General features: G+C 36.1%; 1 protein-coding gene across 1 annotated transcript in view; it reads left to right on the top strand.

Moving 5' to 3' along the window:
• Nucleotides 1-21,540, top strand: part of SCN1A (sodium channel, voltage gated, type I alpha subunit) — a 125,441-nt gene that overhangs the window by 74,893 nt on the left and 29,008 nt on the right. The window contains exons 9-19 of the mRNA XM_014546967.1: nucleotides 2,204-2,267; nucleotides 3,022-3,163; nucleotides 3,816-4,022; nucleotides 5,119-5,403; nucleotides 6,806-7,186; nucleotides 8,452-8,584; nucleotides 9,969-10,207; nucleotides 11,747-11,920; nucleotides 12,893-13,249; nucleotides 14,459-14,938; nucleotides 20,595-20,715. Coding sequence (XP_014402453.1) covers nucleotides 2,204-2,267; nucleotides 3,022-3,163; nucleotides 3,816-4,022; nucleotides 5,119-5,403; nucleotides 6,806-7,186; nucleotides 8,452-8,584; nucleotides 9,969-10,207; nucleotides 11,747-11,920; nucleotides 12,893-13,249; nucleotides 14,459-14,938; nucleotides 20,595-20,715 — 2,583 coding nt within the window. The remainder of the gene's footprint in view (nucleotides 1-2,203; nucleotides 2,268-3,021; nucleotides 3,164-3,815; nucleotides 4,023-5,118; nucleotides 5,404-6,805; nucleotides 7,187-8,451; nucleotides 8,585-9,968; nucleotides 10,208-11,746; nucleotides 11,921-12,892; nucleotides 13,250-14,458; nucleotides 14,939-20,594; nucleotides 20,716-21,540) is intronic.

Below are 21,540 nucleotides of genomic sequence, written 5' to 3'. Positions count from 1 at the left end.
GGCCCTGCTCTGTGCATGACAGGGGGGAGCTCCCCAACCCCCTGATTGGCCCTGCTTTGTGCGTGACAGGGGGTGGCACCGCAACCTCCCCATGGACCCTGCCTTGAGTGTGACAGGGGGCGGTGCCCCAACCCCCCAATTGGCCCTACCCTGAGTGTGACAGGGGGTGGCATCGCAACCTCCCGATCCGCCCTGCTCTGTGCCATGACAGGGGGCAACGCCCCAACTCCTCAATCAGCCCTGCTCTGAGCCCAACCAGGGGCTGCACTTAGGGATTGGGCCTGCCCTCTGCCACCCGGGAGCAGGCCTAAGCCAGCAGGTCATTATCTCCTGAGGGGTCCCAGACTGCAAGAGGGCACAGGCCAGGCTGAGGGACCCCTCATCCCCCCCCCGAGTGCACAAATTTTTGTGCACCAGGCCTCTAGTGATAATATAATCTTTAAAAATGAATCATTGTCTTTTTATAGTTGTAGATCTAGAAAATACCTTAGTTACTACAGATGAACTCTTCCATGATATTAATGATTTGCCAACAAATAATTTACAAAGTTTTAAATATCTAGATTAAGAAAATACCTTAAGAGAAATACATGTCAGAGCAGTCCGTGAAATGTCCCTTATTAACTACATATGCCAATAAGTCCACTGATGTCATCAACTCTCTGAAAATTTTTTTAATGTAATAACAAGGAGCTGACTATGAAGATGTCATTTAGGGTATATTTTCTCTAGTGAAATTTATTGGGTGCCATTTTTCATATATTCAAAGTCAAGGATATCTAAGGCCATTTTCAGCTCTAAAATTTGTTTCCTAATAATATTATATTTGTTGAAATATTTTTTAAAGCAAATACAAATATAAACAAAGTAGTTTCTCTTTGAAAGTATTAGAAAATTAAATTTATTAAAATTAAAGATAAATTTCTTCAGATTAAGCATATATATCAGTGAATTTAATTGGGAATAAAACTTCATATAAGTACCTGATATCAAAAATTCATCCAGAAACTACATATTCCTTTTGCTTTGTTTAATTTTAAATAAAAGTTAAAGATTCTATCATAATTGTTCTATGTTCAAAGAAATAAAGATGTTAGAAATGAAAATTAAATTTTGCATTATGTGTTTTGTATCCCTTACAGAACTATGCATAGGATAAATTTCTCTGAAAGTTTAGGATCTAGAAAATATTTCTTCTGAGAAAATCTAAAATTTTTCTTCTGAAAAATTCTTCTTACAAAATGATTATTTAATTTTGTGTTTCTCTTCTTGTTATCCCTTTACTAATTCATTCAGTAAACTTTATTGAAAGACTACTACATTCCAAATACTACAATGTGAAAATAATTAACCATTAGGCTTTCTTTCAAGGAGAAACAATATTTGTAAACAACTAATTACACTATAGGACAATGAGTATAATAATAATTGAAATATATACGTGTTATTGGCAGCATGGTGGGAGTTCTCAATTTGCCAATCTTTAGTGGGAAGGAATTAGAGAATATCAAAGAATAATTCACAGAAGTGACTCTTCAACTGAATAGTGAAAGAATCTAAGGAATTTGCCAGAGACAGAAAACTTTGAGATAATGAAGTATTCACCTATAATAATTATTTAAGCTTTAGTATTTAAGATTATTTTTATTTCATTTGTTTTACATAACTTGACATGACTTATGTATCCTTTACATAAAGACACCTATAAAAAATAAAATAAAAGTCACCTATGATATATTCTGGGAGTTGGTATAATGTAAATTATAATTCATTATTAAACTTTTAAAAATTGTGTTTAAAAATATAGAAAACCAGAAAAGATACAATACCTCTATTTTGAAATATGTGACTATTTGGGGAAGGCAACGGAATCCATTTTATTTTTATCTATTTTTACAGAATGCAAATTTTTACTTTTTATGAGGGTGGTGGCAAAACACTGATACCACTTAAAATATTACGTTAATACCTATAGTTACCACTAATTTTACATTTACCAAGAACAAATGCTTTGTCCTAGTAAGTAATCCCCTTAATGTAATATCTAACATTTGTAGAGAGAAGGGGCAAATACCTGTGTCTTTGAATTATATAGTATATTTTAAATTACTTAATGAACTCTAAAAGTAGGGCCTCATCTTCTTGTTCTCATTTTTCAATGTAATGCAAATGTTCATCTCATGACTTTCTTTTTTCTAAATAGGATATCATTATTTTCTGGAAGGTTTTTTAGATGCATTACTATGTGGAAATAGCTCTGATGCAGGGTAAGCCAATAATTTGTGTGTGTTCCTGTATATGTGCATGTATATATACACACTTATTTTGTCTCTTTTTTTGTGGAAACTGACAGATAACAGCCAACTAACTTTATTTATACTACTTTATTATAATTATGGTTACTTATAAGGTGACAACTTATCTAAATATTAGGCAAGTACTTAGGTTTTATAACTTTAGCTCTAATGCTGTTTTTAAAAATAAGTTTTTATTGATTTCAGAAAGGAAGGAAGAGGGAGAGAGAGAGAGAGAAACATCAATAATGAGAGAGAATCATTGATCGGCTGCCTCCTGCACGCCCCACACTGGGGATCAAGCCCGCAACCCGGGCATGTGCCTGACTGGGAATTGAACCATGACCTCCTGGTTCATAGAATTGAACTGTGACCTGGTTCATAGGTCGATGCTCAACCAGTGAGCCAGGCTCTAATGCTTTTTTTCTTAGATGAGCATATATGAGCCAAGAGTCAACTCTGGAGGCTTCCATAGTAGGGACAATGAAAAAGAGATAAAATGCTAATTATTGACAGAAAACAATTTTATAAAATATTATTAGAAATTCTATGTAATATGTTAATGATGACTAGTGGCTAGTAAAATTATGTTGTCAAAAATTGAGAAAAGTATTAGTTACTTATTTATCATACTTCTATTCCTTGAAATAGACAATGTTATAACATGCTACAAGAATAATAAAAAAAAGCAGAATTTCTTATAAAACTTTCTTTTTCCACATTACAGTCAATGTCCAGAAGGATACGTATGTATGAAAGCTGGTAGAAATCCCAACTATGGCTATACAAGCTTTGATACTTTCAGTTGGGCTTTTTTGTCCCTGTTTCGACTGATGACTCAGGACTTCTGGGAAAACCTTTACCAATTGGTGAGAACCTGAAGCAACACATATTGCATTTTTAAGTAGAAGTATATAAGAAAACCAAGTTAATTATGAAATTCAAACCACAGCATAATATAATAGAAAGGGCACAACTTGAAATCGGGAGATTTGAGTTACTTTATCCTATTGATTATAACATTTATTAAGCATAGTGATGCTGGGGACAGTGATTCTCTCTAATTTCCCTTGAGCTCAAAACTTACTAACCATCCTTCCAAGACACATCTTCCCAAATAGAAGGCACACCCTTTCCTTGGCTCCAGCTACACCCTCAGATATTATCTACATCCCTCAGGTGGCAGGGGATGAAAATTAATAAGCAGATGTAGAAAGATGATTTTGGTTTCTTCCTGGACTTTCATTTAAGACTCAGCTCCTTGATGAAGGTCTCCTTGGTATTTTACTCAATTCTGTTTTATTCTTAGTAATTCTAAGAATTCCCTCCTAGAGTTCAAAATGTGAATGTATGAGTTAGGGAAGAAGAGGATATGGTTAAAAAACAAACAAACAAAGAAGCGGGAGGGGGTGTGACCATCATTATGGTGGTTTATGTCAGAATCCTTCAAAATACACAAGTAAGTTGAAAGTTGGGGCCATCAGCAATATTGAAAATTAATGCTGATGTTGTTGTTTCCAGACATTACGTGCTGCTGGGAAAACATACATGATCTTTTTTGTGCTGGTCATCTTCTTGGGCTCCTTCTACCTGATAAATTTGATCCTGGCTGTGGTGGCCATGGCCTATGAGGAACAGAATCAGGCCACCATGGAAGAGGCAGAGCAGAAAGAGGCTGAATTTCAGCAGATGCTCGAACAGCTTAAAAAGCAGCAAGAGGCAGCTCAGGTAAATTCATCAAATGAAATATGTCCTGTCTCATGGTATGATATTTTTTATTGTTATGGTTGTTACAAAAATACTGGAAAGAAAGTGAGAGACAGATCATTTGATTGTATTTAAGAGAAGCTGGTAGTAGAGGAGATTAGTAAAGATTTCTACATTTCAAGCATCTATATAGATCCTTTAGTTTAGACATTCTACACTGTTTAAAATATTAACCACAATAGAACACTCTCATGCTATTTTAATCAGCTAAGTATTTTTAGAATAAAAGGGAAATATTATTTTTTGGGTCTTCTCAAGTGAGAGACACTTACTGAATGAGCATACTGGCATTAGAAAAAATCCTAAGAAATCATCTTTTCTTAGAAAAACCTTTATTGGTTATTTAAAACAATTATTGGAAATTAAAAGTGTTCACCTTCGGTCCCATGCCCACATGGCCAGCAAGAACCAGTGCTGAGCTGAAGAAGCTAGGGACTGTATTGGGGAATTGAATGTCTTGTCTTGCTTGGCAGAAACTATTGACCCTCCCCTCTCTAGTCTTCTGATAGAGCATTATGCAGGGCCGAGGAAGGGGTTTTACTACCTTCCATGGATTTTATTGATAATATTTTGAGGATATTGGACAACCCAGTTTCAATAACTGGAGAGAGGACCTCAGCTCTTAATCGCATTTCTCCTGCCTTTGGATATGACCTCAACTAACTCATCAGCTTTTCTCACGAGTGCCAGTTTCTTATTTAAGAGAAAAGAAGACAGTGCTAAGTAAATACCAGTTTTTAGAGTACATGAAATCCCCAAAAGTACAATGAATATCTGTTCTTGTGGATGCCTGATTGATCCTTTTGAATATGTGGTCTGTGAAGCATAATACAAACACAATAAATGTGAGCATAGAGAACACCAAGTTAACTTTGCAAGTGTTCATTAGGTGGAAAGAAAAAATAATTCCCTCTAATAACTGCATAGATGCTTCTATGTAAGATCAGCTTGAGTCAGATAAATGTATTTTTTAAATGTCATGCAAATAGTTGGACCATTTTTTAAAATGATAAAGTATTTACTAGTGCCATGCTAAAACCATTTCTCCTCAATGTAGCAGGCAGCCACTGTAACTGCCTCAGAGCATTCCAGAGAACCCAGTGCAGCAGGCCGGCTCTCAGACAGCTCATCTGAAGCCTCCAAGCTGAGTTCCAAGAGTGCTAAGGAGAGAAGAAACCGGAGAAAGAAAAGAAAACAGAAAGAGCAGTCCGGTGGGGAAGAGAAAGATGAGGATGAATTCCAAAAATCTGAATCTGAAGACAGCATCAGGAGGAAAGGGTTTCGCTTCTCCATCGAAGGGAATCGCTTGACCTATGAAAAGAGGTACTCCTCCCCACACCAGGTATGGCACTACTGAGTTAAGTGATGCCCGGATGAAAATGAGAATGCTGAAAGAGGGAGAGAATTAAATCAGACTTACGAATCTTCATCAACTGAATTGACTGCTATGTTTATTATATGTAAACCCATCCTTTCTTCACATAGTTATGAGAAAATTGTACTCCATATATATGTAAGTCTTACATCCTGGTGTAGTTGAGACAACACTGAGTTGAAAATGAGGAGCCCTGGATTCTCATCCTGATACTGTCTGCTGCTACTTGTAACTAATGGCATTTAATATTTCTGATCATCAACTTTTTAAAATTAAATTTACTGGGGTGACATTGGTTAATGAAGTTATATAGGTTTCAGAGGTATGATTCTGTAATACATCATCAGTAAATTGTATTGTGTGTTCGCCACCCCAAGTCAAGTCTCCTTCCATTGCCATTTATCCCCCCTTTCCTCAGCTTTTTGTTGTCGTTGTTAATGCTCACCTCATATTTTTCCCATTGAGTTTTAGAGAGAGTGGAAGGGAGGGAGGGGGGGAGAGAAAGAGAGAAAGAGAAACATATATGTAAAAGAGACACGTCAATTGGTTGCCTGATGCACGTACCCAGACCGGGCTGGGGATCAAACCTACAACCCAGGTACATGCCCTTGACCAGGAATCAAACCCATAATCCATTAATGCGATGGCCAATACTCCAACCACTTAGCAACACCAGCCAGGGCTCCTCAGCTTTTTTAATTTTAAAAAAAGTGGATTTTGGACTAGCTAATCAGTGTCTTTTTGGTCATTTTATACTGCCCCCCCCCCTCCTAATTTCTTTATAAAACATCATGTGCGCTTCTGAAAATATGAGTCATGGTATACTTTATCAAAAAGTTCATCAGTCTGATTTCAGAAATTTTAACTTCGAGTCCCAAGATACTGAGCCTTATAGATGAAGCAGACATTATGATTAATTTAAAGTGATTTTAGAAAGATGTACTAAAGCAATTTGTGAAAAGTGATGAAATTCCTTGGAAGGAAAGCGCAATGAAAACAAATGTAGCCTTATTATAGCCCTGCTACTGATATTTACCGATTGTTTACAATGTCCATAGTAATATTGCAATGATGTTTCCTTTTGAATTTGAAAAATGGTAGCTCAGGGTTCTGTTTTTCAATATCTTTAAGTTGCAATCTGTCTCCCCATTCATTAATCTCCAGGACTCGAAACCTTCTCTTATAAAACGAATTTAACTTAATCTGAAAATGCACATAAAATGAAAATGTTGTTAATCAAAAGGAATGAATCATGTTCTGTCATGAATACTAAAATCTCCTTCAACTTAATCTTGCAAATTAAAAACACATTTCAAATGGCTATATTAATGATTTTGCTTTTTTTTTTTTATTTGGTGTCCCACTTTAGTCTTTGTTGAGCATCCGTGGCTCCATATTTTCTCCAAGGCGCAATAGCAGAACGAGCCTTTTCAGCTTTAGAGGGCGAGCGAAGGATGTGGGCTCAGAGAATGACTTTGCCGACGATGAGCACAGCACCTTTGAGGATAATGAGAGCCGGAGGGACTCCTTGTTTGTGCCCCGACGACATGGAGAACGACGCAACAGTAACCTAAGTCAGACCAGCCGGTCGTCCCGGGTGCTGGCAGTGTTTCCCGCGAGTGGGAAGATGCACAGCACTGTGGATTGCAATGGTGTGGTTTCCTTGGTTGGTGGACCCTCGGTTCCTACATCGCCTGTTGGACAGCTTCTGCCAGAGGTGATAATAGATAAGCCAGCTACTGATGACAATGTAAGGAAGTTTTAAACAGTTCAGGCATGGCTGGCCCATTACTGCTGCACCAGCCAGTGTTTCTACAGAATGGAACCCCTTGAGAATGATTCCTGGTTGGTCAAGCTGTGAATGCACCTGCATCTTGTAATACCTTTATAGACTAACCAACTAAAACTTAAAGCCCCAACACTCTCTTGCATAACACCTGAATGCATTTACCTATTAAACACGCTAAGGATAAATTAGACACAATCATAAGTTACTGTCTCCAGTTGGAGGATTTGCTATATACCCATGCTGAACTTAGATAGTAGGGCATCTTCTAGAGCCTGGTAAAAAAGTAAATGAATGATGTCTATGTTTAAGTGTAAAGGGTGTATAATAAATCTTTCCAACAGAGTCTTCAATATAGCCCTGCTATAGTTTAGAAGATTTTTAAGAACACTGTGCCTAAATACATAGCTTCATTGTTCTCTTAAAATTTTCTAGTACTCATATTTGTCTTACTAAAAAAAAAATGCTGATATAGGCTTTCTCAAAACTAATCTTAGTGAAAAGAAACAAATAAATGATTAATACAGACAGGTAAAACAATTGTCTGTGTTCAAAGGTATGTTATATGTTTGTGATGCATACCCTGCTGATGAGGAATTTCTAAACACATGCTGCCTCAGACTGTTAACTCACTTGGAAATATATCAGCATGATGAGGCATGACTAAGTCAGTATCAGATGACTTATTGCTTTGGTACCCTGGATGAAACTGTTGTCCATGCAGCATGTGTGTGTGTGTGTTCTTAAACATACATTTTGTGTTGTCAGTGACCATCTATGTCTTGTGCCCAGAAACTGAGATGGCAATTACATGTGTTATGATCATTTGTATTTCTTTAAAAATAAGCAGCTTCCTTTCTCAAAAGAAAATGCCCTGATCATTTATATGAATTTTTCAAGTTGTTAGTTTTTCACTATTAGTTCTAAAATAAAGGTAACTGTTAAATATGTCTCTCAAGAGATTTATCAACTATATCTAAATTACATCATGTCTCATAAAATTACGAAATCAGAAGGTTAAAAAAATTCAGTTTTTGCTGTATGGCTAAACAGTTGACAGTTTGGACACTCCAGGTTAATTATACAATAAGTCAGCAATATCTGCCATCACCAATTAAATATGAAAGTGCATGATGCATGTGTTTCATGCAATTCACTGTGTCATGTTAGTTGTTTACTCATCATATGGTTCAAGTTATTTATTTAATACATTAGCATTTTCTTTACAGGGAACAACTACTGAAACTGAAGTGAGAAAAAGACGGTCAAGTTCTTTCCATGTGTCCCTGGATTTTCTAGAAGATCCTTCCCAAAGGCAAAGAGCGATGAGTATAGCCAGCATTTTAACAAATACAGTAGAAGGTTTGTAACAAGTTCCATTCAATTCAATTTATTAAACTTGTAGTCTCTTTTAAACAAATATCTCTATTTGTGCATTGGAAACAGTATATTCTGTGGAGAGTATAGTAGGTCTTATTCAAGAGTTATTGTTTGTTATACCTACTTAGAAGTCCTAGGAACTTTAAAAAAATTCTTTAAACTCAGTGATATGGGACCTCTAACAAATGTTTTCCTGTGTGTGGAAAATCCTTGAAAATGCAGAATAAGCATTTCTTTTTTAAAAAGAGTTAATATAAGTTTAGTTTAGTTTATTTTTAATCTTTACTGTTGAACATATTACGTAGGTCCACCGTTTTCCCCCATTAACCTCTTCCAGCCCACTCCCGTCCTCCCCGCTCAGGCCCCCACTGCCCCATTATCTGTGTCCAAGGGTTATGCATATATGCATACAAGTTCTTGGTTGATCTCTTCCCACCTGCCCTTCCCTGCCTTCTCTCTGCGGTTTAACAGTCTGTTCATGCTTCTATGACTCTGGGTCTATTTTTGATTATCAGTATTTGGTTCATTAGATTCCACATATAAGTGAGATCATGTGAATAAGCATTTCTATTAGGGGTTTCTAATCCCATTAGTCATAGTGATTCTCTCTTCTGTTCTACTTAGTTTAAGACTTCCAACATCAACCTAAATACTCTCAAGATTGCAAAGAGAGAAGTAGGTCATTTTTGTAAAATAAAAACAAATTAAAAAAAAATGATTCTTGGCTCATGCTGATCCCTACCCTATCTCTTACAGCCAGAGGATAATAGGTTAGCCAGATATTAACACAGAATGACACTTCCCCAATCCATGTTTCTATTGAGACTTCATTTAAAAGATGATTCAGCCCTAACTGGTTTGACTCAGTGGATAGAGCGTCGGCCTGCGGACTAAAGGGTCCCAGGTTCGATTCTGCTCAAGGGCATGTACCTTGGTTGCGGGCACATCCCTAGCAGGGGGTGTGCAGGAGGCAGCTGATCGATGTTTCTTTCTCATCGATGTTTCTAACTCTCTATCCCTCTCCCTTACTCTCTGTAAAAAAATCAATAAAATGTATTTTTTTAAAAAATAAAAATAAAATACAAGATGATTCATTTAAGTTAAAGGCTGAGCCACATTATCAATACATACAAGGAAAAAAAACTATTCTTTGCTACTTCTGTTTTATGTGTATGTCTAATGAAATATGTTCAGGAGTCTAAAGAATAAATACTTTAGATTTTTGTTTTGTTTTAAGTACAAAAGGGGTTGACTCTGTAGCAATGGGAAACCTGTTGATTACTGAAAAGAAGTCTAGTGGATCTGAAATAAATGTGTGTATAAAATAAATCTTTTGGTGGTGGTTCTTATTTTTTTTTCAATCTAGAACTTGAAGAATCCAGGCAGAAATGCCCGCCCTGTTGGTACAAATTTGCCAACATATTCTTAATCTGGGACTGTTCACCATATTGGTTAAAAGTGAAACATATTGTCAACCTGGTTGTGATGGACCCATTTGTTGACCTGACCATCACCATCTGTATTGTCTTAAATACTCTTTTCATGGCCATGGAGCACTACCCCATGACAGCTCATTTCAATCATGTGCTTACAGTAGGAAACTTGGTAAGCATATTAGAAGGTAAATGTGTTCAATCTTTGATTTTTTTTGTTTGAGAAACTGTTTACATTTAATAGCTTTTAGCAGTCTTTCCACCAAACTTCCTACTCCTGGCTCCCAAAAGATAGGAAATATATCTAGCTGACTTCACTGTACATTTTGCCAACAATAATAGTCCTTGATATCAGAGCAAAAAAACTAAGAAAGTAATAGGCATAGAACTTTTTGAAAAGTCAATATTAATAGTTATAATATTTTTAAGATGCAGAAACAGTTTAAGGGCACACTTTTTGAAATAATATTATCACAGTTCCCCTACCAGTAGAAGATTAAAATAAAAGAGTAGATCTTTCTATCTTGCTTGGTCATCATCATTATAAGCAAGAACTTAACCAGTCAAAACGTCTCTAGCTTTTCCACTTCCAGAATCTAGGTAGGACATATATTGTTTTATCCATCTATTCTATAATAAAACTATAAAATATTGGAATTTTCCAGTACATTTTGTGTATTATATGATTAACAAGGCCATTTTGGTTGCAGGTTGCCACTTGATTCTTTCTCTTCTGTGCTTAAAAAACATAAATTATTGAAGTGTTTGTCAGTTGACTCAACTTAGGACTATTAGCTTTTATTTGCTGAAAGAGAGCTCTAAAGTAATGCATGCATTTGCCATATTTGTTTTGAGATTTAGGATTTTTGATGGTAAAGGCAGAACATGTAAAATGTACTGCATTGTAGTATTTACATTTTCAAAGCACTAGGGTTTATACTATGGAAGTAAATTTATTTTTTTGTGTGCTTAACAAATTGATAATAGTAATATTATATCATTATATTACTATTATATTATTATAATACATATACATGTTTAATAACTATCTGATTTGAGGGAAATGAGACTAAACCTCTTGATAAATAAAATTGTTCCTGGGCAAAATCTTGTCAGTACCTGTGCTGTTTGAAAAGGCAGTTTGATTTAATGCATAGAACATTGGTTAAAAATAGATTTGCACTCAAATCCTAGTTTTCCCGTTTTCCAATTGTATGATACCAGGCAAGTCATTGAACCCACCTAACGTTCTCTTTCCTCAACAGTAAGGTAATTATAATACCTGCCTTAGCCACTTAATAAACTTCTGTGAGGCTCGCCAGCGTGGCTCAGTGGTTGAGCATCGGCCCATGAATCAGGAGGTCACGGTTCGATTCCCGGTCAGGGCACATGTCCAGGTTGCGAGCTTGGTCCCCAGTGTAGGGCCAGCAGGAGGCAGCTGATCAATGATTCTCATCATCATTGATGTTTCTATCTCTTTCTCTCCCTCTCCCTTCATCTCTAAAATCAATAAGAATATATTTTTTAAAACTTCCGTGAGAATAAAATGAAATGATGTCTATGAGAGCCTTTTATCAATTATAATTGTGTAAGCTAGCAATAGAATCATTATGGGGAAAGTAGCATAAGCATTTTGTTCTAAGAGCAAATATTGTGTCATTCTACTTTATCATTATTTGATGGAATTACGGTAATTTTGTTTTGATCTTAGGTTTTCACTGGGATCTTTACAGCAGAAATGTTTCTGAAAATTATTGCCATGGATCCTTACTATTATTTCCAAGAAGGCTGGAATATCTTTGATGGTTTCATTGTGACACTCAGCCTGGTAGAACTTGGCCTCGCCAATGTGGAAGGATTATCAGTTCTCCGTTCATTCCGATTGGTAAAAACAAACAAACAAAAACAGCAACAACAGAATCTTCCCGATAACCAGGGTTTTTGCATAACACTATTATAGATTTGAACACACAACCACTAACATTTTCAGTTTTTGTGTGACATTTGCATTGTCAGAAGCTGTTCCTAAATGGATAAAATTTCCCCACTTATTTCAAAAAATGTTTCTTGCAAAAAGCATAGTCATATAAACTTTAATATATTTCTCAGTTACCATTCTGACTAATTATTGTTTCTAGAGATAACTACAGTCAATATTTCTGGATCTAAAAATATTTATAATGGAAATGTATCCCATTTTAATAGTAACTTAAAATATAAACAACCCTTTGTAACAATGGATGATGATTAGATACAAGATGTGTGGGCAGAAACTTTTCCTAATTCTACCTCTGGAAAACAAGCTTCTTCACAGGAAAGAAAGCTGTAGGGTTACTTAACATGCCCATTGATTCACATATATGTTCTTACACATCAGAAAAAGAATTATAATCATGGGAAATATTCCAAACTTTAAAATGCAGGCACATCTAGCTATGCCAGTGCCTCAAAGGAGCATTAATAAATAATAAATACTTTTCTCCACTTATAGTAGAACTCAATATGATGTTACTTTGCATGCTGTTAACAAATAAGTATCAGCAGAAATCATTGCAATTCCGATGTTAATATTAGTGTCAGACCTAGTATGGCTTATAACCACCTTCACTAAACAAATTAAGCACATTTGGACCCCACATCGGCATTAAACATCTATTCTTAGGGAAAATGATCTACATTGTTAAAATATGTAAGAACCAGATTCTTGTTAGGGGGCTCAAAATTACCCATGAGCCTGAGAGAGTTCAAAGGCAGGGCAGATGTTATAACAGATTCAATATTAATCACCATTTCTTGGTAAACCATAATATATATATAACCTCTTTAAAGGTCATGATAATTTTTTTTTATTTTCCAGCTTCGAGTTTTCAAGTTGGCAAAATCTTGGCCAACGTTAAACATGCTAATAAAGATCATCGGCAACTCAGTGGGGGCTCTGGGTAACCTCACCTTGGTGTTGGCCATCATCGTCTTCATTTTTGCCGTAGTCGGCATGCAACTCTTTGGCAAAAGCTACAAAGATTGTGTCTGCAAGATTGCCAGCGACTGTAAGCTCCCACGCTGGCACATGAATGACTTCTTCCACTCCTTTCTGATTGTGTTCCGCGTGCTGTGTGGAGAGTGGATAGAGACCATGTGGGACTGCATGGAGGTCGCTGGTCAAGCCATGTGCCTTACTGTCTTCATGATGGTCATGGTCATTGGAAACCTGGTGGTATGCACCCATTTGAGATATGTATTTCAGAAATAGATTAAGAGCACGATAGAATGATGACATTTTATCCAAAACAAAAACTATGATTAATAATTTTGAAAGTCTCTTACCTTGTATATGCTTATAGTCTCATTTTGACAACACATCAATATAGCAGGGACTCTACAGTAATACTCAACACCACTTTGTCAATCATGTCATCACATTTATTATGTGAATTCCTATACAGTATCATATTGAAGACAGGCCTAATAGGATATGTTGAGAACATTCAGAGACAAGGGAAGGAAAAGTCTGGAAACAATTTAGAGAAAACCCAATCTTACTTGCTAATTTAGGACTAAAAAGTGAAGCCTTTAAGTGTTCATACTGATTTTACCATTTTCTTGTCCCTTCATGGCCATAGTAACAGTTACTCTCTGGGATAGCCAATTCTCTAGTGGCTCTCAGTCAAAACAAAGGTTGGCTAATAAGTCCTGAGGTTACCTGAATCGAGTAACTGATCAACTCTTCTCTCTCTTTAAACTTGGAATATTAATTACTTTTTATAGTATAGAAATAGATAATATATTCCAAAGGATATATACATTAGTGTGTCAGTCTTATGGAAATATTAGGAATAAATAGTTCTCCTAATTAATAAACAGTTCTCCTAATTAGTCAATTAGTTCAATTAGTGAGGTATGAAAAATATAATAGATTAAGAAAACAAGTGTCAATACCTATGTTAAACCCCTAATTCTCATTCTGGGTCATAATGGTCATATTTCAATTAATGTCCTATGAAGTATCACTCTTTATCAATAAAGAAACTATAGAATGTATTTAAATTCATAATTGCAAGCATTAGTGATTTTTAAGTTCAGAGCTCTTTTATAAGTACATACATCAATCTGTTTTCTTAAAATCAAACAGTTTTAAACTTAGCTAAACCTTAGGGCATCTCATACAACTTCTCATTCTATACGTGAGAGAAGTTGAGGCCAACAGAAATCATCGCTTTGCTCAAGGATGTATGTGTAGGGAAATAGCTGTTGAGCAGGATCAAAAATTCAGATCGCCCAATCTCTAATCACTGTACTGTGGTGTTCCTTTCTTGTCTAGTTGTTAGAACTTATAGTTTCCTCTACACTTAGAGGAATAAGTGATGTCCATATGCTATTCTTTATATTGGGGTGAAATTACAATCATGTTTATATTATTTTTAAGGTCCTGAACCTCTTTCTGGCCTTGCTTCTGAGCTCATTTAGTGCAGACAATCTTGCAGCCACTGATGACGATAATGAAATGAACAATCTCCAAATTGCTGTGGAGAGGATGCATAAAGGAATCGCTTATGTGAAGAGAAAAATATATGAATTTATTCAACAATCCTTCGTTAGAAAGCAAAAGATTTTAGATGAAATTAAACCACTTGATGATCTACACAATAAGAAAGACAGCTGTATGTCCAATCATACAGAAATTGGGAAAGATCTTCGCTATCTTAAAGATGTAAATGGAACCACAAGTGGAATAGCAACTGGCAGCAGTGTTGAAAAATACATTATTGATGAAAGTGATTACATGTCATTCATAAACAATCCCAGTCTTACTGTGACTGTACCAATTGCTGTAGGAGAGTCTGACTTTGAAAATTTAAACACAGAGGACTTCAGTAGTGAATCGGATCTGGAAGAAAGCAAAGAGGTAAGATTTTGTAGTTGTGGGTAGATATGAATATGTATGTGTATTTATAATTATATATTTTCCATCGAGATTTTTTTTGCCATCATATAAAGTTTTACTTCACTGATAAATCCAAGATTTAAGACCAGGGAAATGATTGATAAATTGAAGAGTAATGTAGTTTTTGTGTGAATTTTCTCATTTTTATGAATGGATATTTGTTAGATGGTGAATAAGTGAATGATCCCAGAAATGAATAAGCATCATCTGACTTAATACATATGATAACTTTGAAAGGAATGTGTTATTATTCTAAATTTTCAGAGAAGAAAATTAGCTGATGGAGCTTAAAGTCATATAACTAATGAGGGGTATAGCTGAGAATTGAACTTACAGTCTTTGTTTACAAGGGTCTGTATATCTTCCATCGCATCACATTGTCCCATATACGTGGAAGAGAACTTAACAAGAAGAAATATCCTATATAGATCCTCCAATTAAAATTATAGTGACCTATGTGTTAATCTTCCAGGATGCCATAGAATATGTCGTACACGGCATGGCTTAAGCAACCAAAATATATTCCCTCACATTTCTGGAGGCTGTAAAGTTCGAGATCAAGGTGATAGCAGGGTCAGTATCTGGTGAGAGTGCTCTCCTGGGGCTGCAGATGGCTGCCTTCTCACTGTGTGCTCACCTGGCCTTTCCTTGATATCATGTGCGGAGAGAGAAAGAGCTCTGGTGTCTTTTCCTGCTCTTGTAAGAGCAACTGCCCTGTCGGTTTAGGACCCCACCTTTAGGATCTCCTTTAACCTTTATCAATACCTCACAGGCCCTATCTCCAAATACAGTCACACTGGGAGTTAGAGCTTCAAGAAATTAATTGTGGGGGCACACAATTTAGTCCATGGCAACTTATTTAGAAATATTAAGCTAAAACTCTAATGGATATGAAAGATAATTCAAAGGAAGTCTAGAATAAAGCATCTTCATTTCCCATTTATTGTGGGGAAATCTCAAAAACAGAAAAATACTCTTTAGTTTACATTGTTTAAATTGTTTTCTTTTTTTAATTAAAATGTTTAAAATATAGATTTTTATTGATTTCAGAGAGGAAGGAAGAGGAGAGAGAGAGAGAGAGAGAGAGAGAGAGAGAGAGAGAGAGAGAGAACCATCAATGATGAAAGAGAATCATTGATTGGTTGCCTCCTGCACACCCCATACTGGGGATCGAGCCCACAACCCAGGCATGTGCCCTGACCAGGAATCGAACTCTGACCTCCTGGTTCATAGTTGATGCTCAACCACTGAGCCATGCCAGCCAGGCTAATTAAAAATTTTAATGTTGACATTATTGCAAGTATCTTCCATTTTCCCTTCCTTTGCCTACCTCAATCCACCCTCTCCTCCTCCTCTCTCTGCCTTTACCACACTCATGTCCATGGGGTTCGCATAAATGTTTTTTAACTAATCTCTTCACCTTCTTTATCTAATCACCATCACTCCTCCTCCTTCAGGCACCCACCAGGCTGTTCCATGTATCCATTATTCTGGTTCCATTTTATTCATCAGTTTATTTTGTTCATTAGGTTACACATATTAGTGAAATCGTCTGGTATTTGTCTTTCTCTGATTGGATTATTTCACTTAGCATAATACCCTCTAGTTCCATCTATGCTAATAGCAAAGGATAAGAGTTCCTTCTTTTTTACAGCCATGTAGTGTTCCATTGTTTAAATGTACCACAGCTTGTTAATCCACTCACCTGCTGATCGGCACTTGGGTTATTTCCAGATCTTAGCTATTGTAAATAATGCTGCTGTGAACATAGGGTTGCAAATATTTTCTGATTGGTGTTTCAGGATTCTTAGGCTATATTCCTAAGAAGTGGGATCACTGGGTCAAAAGGCAGTTCCATTTTTCATTTTTTGAGGAAACTCATACTGTTTTCTACAGTGGTGTCACCAGTTTGCATTCCCACCAATAGTGTATTGGGTTCCCTTTTCTCTATATCCTTGCCAGCACTTGTTGTTTGATGATTTATTGATAATAGCCATTCTGTGAGGTGATACGTATATTACAAACTATATAATATTGTTATGAAAATTATTACCATTTATTCAGTAAGCATATGCCAAGCATTCCTCATGTGTTATCTGGTTTGATTCCTATAGCAACTATGTGAAGTAGGGACCATTTTATAAATTAGAAACTAAAGCTTAAAGAATCAAGTTAATTGCCTAAGGTCTATAAAACAGTTATTGAGACTCAAACCCAAGCTTGTCTGACTAAAAAGAGAACTAAGCGCTTTCAGTAGACACATTAAATATTTGTTAACTAGAGGCCTGGCACGGGTAGGATCCCTAGGCCTGGCCATCCGTCAGGGCGATCAGGTTCCCTGCCTCCCAGCCTCCCCACCTCCTCCTTCCCTCACTCCCTCAGCACCCTGCTGCGGCCGCTGGTTGCTCTTCATGTTCCATGCTGCCCCTGGTGGTCAGTGCATGTCATAGCAAGCAATTGAACTCTCAGTCAAACTCCTGATGGGACAATTTGTGTATTAGCCTTTTATTATATAGTACTAGAGGCCCAATGCACCAAATTTGTGCAAGGGGCTTGGCCTCCGCCACGGTGGCAGCTGCCTCTGCCTTGGCCCCCGCCGCAGTGGCTTTGTCCAGAAGGTCGTTTGGAAGTTCGTCAGGAAGGTCGACACGAAGGTCATCAGAAAGGTGGTCTGGTCTAATTAGCATATTACACTTTTATTATTATAGATTATGTTATTTAACATTAAAAATTAATATCAAAACACTAGTGACTCTGCTCAATATAGCAAAATGAATTTTAAAATGGAAATTACTCATTTGGTTTACAATTTTATTTTCTAGCCTGGGAATTATTAATGAATTTTGCAGTTTTGGGGGTTTTTTTTTGGTGTCTAACTTACTTGCATTATAATAATTTTCTGTTGGTCCAATATATGATGGAATGTTATTTTTCTTTTGTTACTTTAAAGCTAATCATTGATACAAAAATTCATGTTAAAAAGCAGAATTTAGAATATATTAGAGTTTTGTTCCTCCACCATCACCTCTACTCTGGGCAATTGTTTGACTATCATTAGATTTCACAATAAGAACAATTCAATATTTAGTAAATGTGAATAATCTACTGAAGACTGTCACTCTAATACACAGCTTGATGAAGAAATCACCTGGGTTTTAGGGATGATGTGGGAATTAATGACAATATTTAATTTTTCTAGCTGCTCTGTGAAAATACTAAATCTCTGTACAGTGGTTTTTCCTTTGATATTATATGGGTGTTTAGTTGAGAGTCTTTAATAGAGGCCATTTTAAATTTTAATATGCTTAGTGTACATTGGAAATATTTACTAATGCACAATATACACAATGAAATATTAATATTGTTGAGGTTGTAGAACATCTCATTTATGTATGACTTAATTTTATATATATATTTTTAGTGAAAAGTTCACCTTTAAAATAGTACATGCCTAGGTTTAAAAATAAATATTTTTCTCAAAAATAATATTTATAGACACATACATATTCTGTACCCTTTTGACCCCTAAATTCTAGGTTTATTTTTTAAAATATGTTTTTATTGATTTCAGAAAGGAAGGGAGAGGGAGAGAGAGACAGAAACATCAATGATGAGAGAGAATCCTTGATCGGCTGCTTCCTGCATGCCCCCCAATGAGGATTGAGCTCGGGCATGTGCCCTGACCGGGAATTGAACTGTGACCTCCTGGTTTATAGGTCGAAGCTCAACCACTGAGTCACACCAGCTGGGCCCACTTTATTTTTAATATATTTTAGCACTTATTATCAATTGAACTTATATTAAATCCTATAGATAAGTTCCCTCTAACAAACCAAGTCTAACATAAAAGCAAAAACATCCTAAGATCAAGTCAGAGAACAAGAAAATACTATTTAATCATGTACTCTTAAAATAATATCATGGAGTATTTTATTTGCTTCACTTTGTTTTCACACTCAGGGTCAAAATCATTTGCTTCCGTAGCAAACATTTTTAAAAGGAAAAATGTTGCATAAAGCCACAGAGAAGAAAAATGTTCCTACTATCAGGGCTGTAGTTATTAAATGGTTATTGTATGAGGCGAATTGGATGCCTCAGGCACCATGTGTTTCTGGCATTCTCTAGGTTCCCTTGTTAAGTCAGCCTGCCAAAAACACATGGAGAATACAAGTCAGTGTAGACTCTGTAGTTTAGCTACTGAGAGTCATGTGTGGAAATATACCTGTTTTCAAATAAACTAGCTCATTTTGGAAGTTAGTAAATTAAAGGCTGATTAATGGTTTAGTAAACATTAACATGGGTTTTTAAAATAGTCTATTAATCTAAAAACTATGAGAATCAGTGGCTTTATTAGGTGAATTTCAAAATAAAATAAAATTTTAATATAAGAACAGAAAAGGAAAAGTTAATTGACCTTATTGGTTTTTAAATCAATAAAATACTTGTTTGAGGATGTTTTATTTTGCTGTTATTCAATTTATTTAGCATTTTATTTGAATGTATATCTAATGTACTAATGTAGAAACAGATTCTTTCCACAAATCTTTCCCTTCTCTTTTTGTATAATAGTGTTATTACCCCAATCAAATAAACTACTCAGAGCCACTTTATCTTTTTTTTCAATAATGAGAACTATACGAATATATTGATAAAAGTAATGTATACTGATTGTGAGGGTTTTAATAATATTCTTTTAGCCTTTGATAAAACAAAGAAAAATTCAAAAAGGACACTGATAACTTGAATATTATCCTATATAATAAAAGTGTAGTATGCAAATTGTCCCCTTGACCGGGAGTTTGTCTGGGAGTTCGACCAGGGGGTGGGGCCGGCCAAGGGAAGGGAGGGAGGCCCTGGCCAGCAGCGGCAGCAACAGGCGACCAGGGGAAAGGAGAGAGGCCCTGGCCAGAGGTGGTGGTGGCAGCAGGCGGCCAGAGGGAGGAAGGGAGGCCCTGGCTGGCAGCCACTAGGGACCCTACCAGTGCACGAATTTTGTGCACTGGGCCTCTAGTAAATAATAAAAGTAAATATGCTATAAACGTTTATTATCTCAAAAATTATATTTACAGAGAATTCTTATTTTCAAGTGCCCATGATACATTTATGTAAATTAACAATATACTGGACCTCAAAGTAAACCTCAATAAATTCAGAATAGCAGATACTGTATAGTGTTGTTGTCTCCATAAATTCAAAATAGAAGACATCATGTAGGTTATTATCTAATCACAATGCAGCTAAACTAGAGATTAATAGTGAAATGACAAGAAAAAATTCTAACCACTTGAAAATTAAAAGATTTGCTCCTAAGCAAATATCGGGGCTTCTCTAATCCATAGAACAGTGGATTGCTTAGTATATGTTTCTGATGGCTATTTGTGACTTCATGACATAGCAATCTGATTTCACATCTACATTGTGAGTTATGGCAAAGAAGTTCATGTAGGCAATTTCCTTATTTCGTCTTCTTATCCAATCCCACTTTGGTTCTAAACAAAACCTCTTCATTTCAAAGAGAATTCAAAATCAGTTGATAGTACTAATCCTTTCTTGGTGGGCTACTTATTAGTTACCAAAAATTAAAGTGATTTACTAATTATGTCCATCTCGTGCACAGAAACTGAATGAAAGCAGTAGCTCGTCTGAAGGCAGCACCGTGGACATTGGCGCACCCGCAGAGGAACAGCCTGTGGTGGAACCTGAGGAAACCCTGGAGCCTGAGGCCTGTTTCACAGAAGGTAAAGAACATGACCCTCCTGCTAACTTTCCATTTGTGGAGTGAAGTTTTGTTGTGTGTGTGTGTGTGTGTGTGTGTGTGTGTGTGTGTGTGTTTAGTTCTTGATCACCCAAAATAGACCACTCATAACAGGATAGAACTTTGTAGTGGATCTATTTCAATGACCTCTAACATGCTAATGAATTTTCAATCTGTTATGTTTCAGTTATCTCTGCCCATGATGTGGTAGGGATCATGAATGTGGAGAAAAATATTTTAATATAATCAAAATTAGTGACTAATGTATCATTTTAAAAATAAAACGATTTCACAAGTGGGCATCTTTGTTTTCCCTATGAGTAGTAATTCCCATGGTCAGATTTTCTGGAGAATTTGAGTTTTGAAGAGATGAATCTATTTGAATATTCTCTATTTAGTGATCCCTTCTTCAAAGGCCTGATATCTAATATCTCCCTCTAATTCCTATATAAATTATACACATCACTCAAAGTCCTTCTCAAACTACCTTCACCTCACCATAGTGGTAAAGAACTCAGCAGCTATAATCAATAGATCCATTTAATTCTCCTGATAACTAGTCATATATTCTTTTATGAGAGCTCTTCTCTCTTTTGAACTGTTATATGTCTCTTCTCTGTCTTTTTTTCTCTCCTCCTCCATCCCTCTCTTCCTTCCTTCCCTTTCTGTTCTTTTCCCTTTTTTTTCAGCATACCTGGCTTTTTTTTTCCCCACTTGAGGCAGGGATCCTGTGTTTATATCTTTTCTTGAAAACCAGGATGTAATACTATTGGGAGCAAGGTCCATGTTCTTTTCTTTCCCCTTTTTT

This window comes from Myotis brandtii, unplaced genomic scaffold, assembly GCF_000412655.1.
Source record: "Myotis brandtii unplaced genomic scaffold, ASM41265v1 scaffold112, whole genome shotgun sequence".
NCBI classification, from domain to species: Eukaryota; Metazoa; Chordata; class Mammalia; order Chiroptera; family Vespertilionidae; genus Myotis; species Myotis brandtii.
Note: the sequence above shows the minus strand (reverse complement) of the source record. Positions and strands in the feature narration are given on the sequence as shown.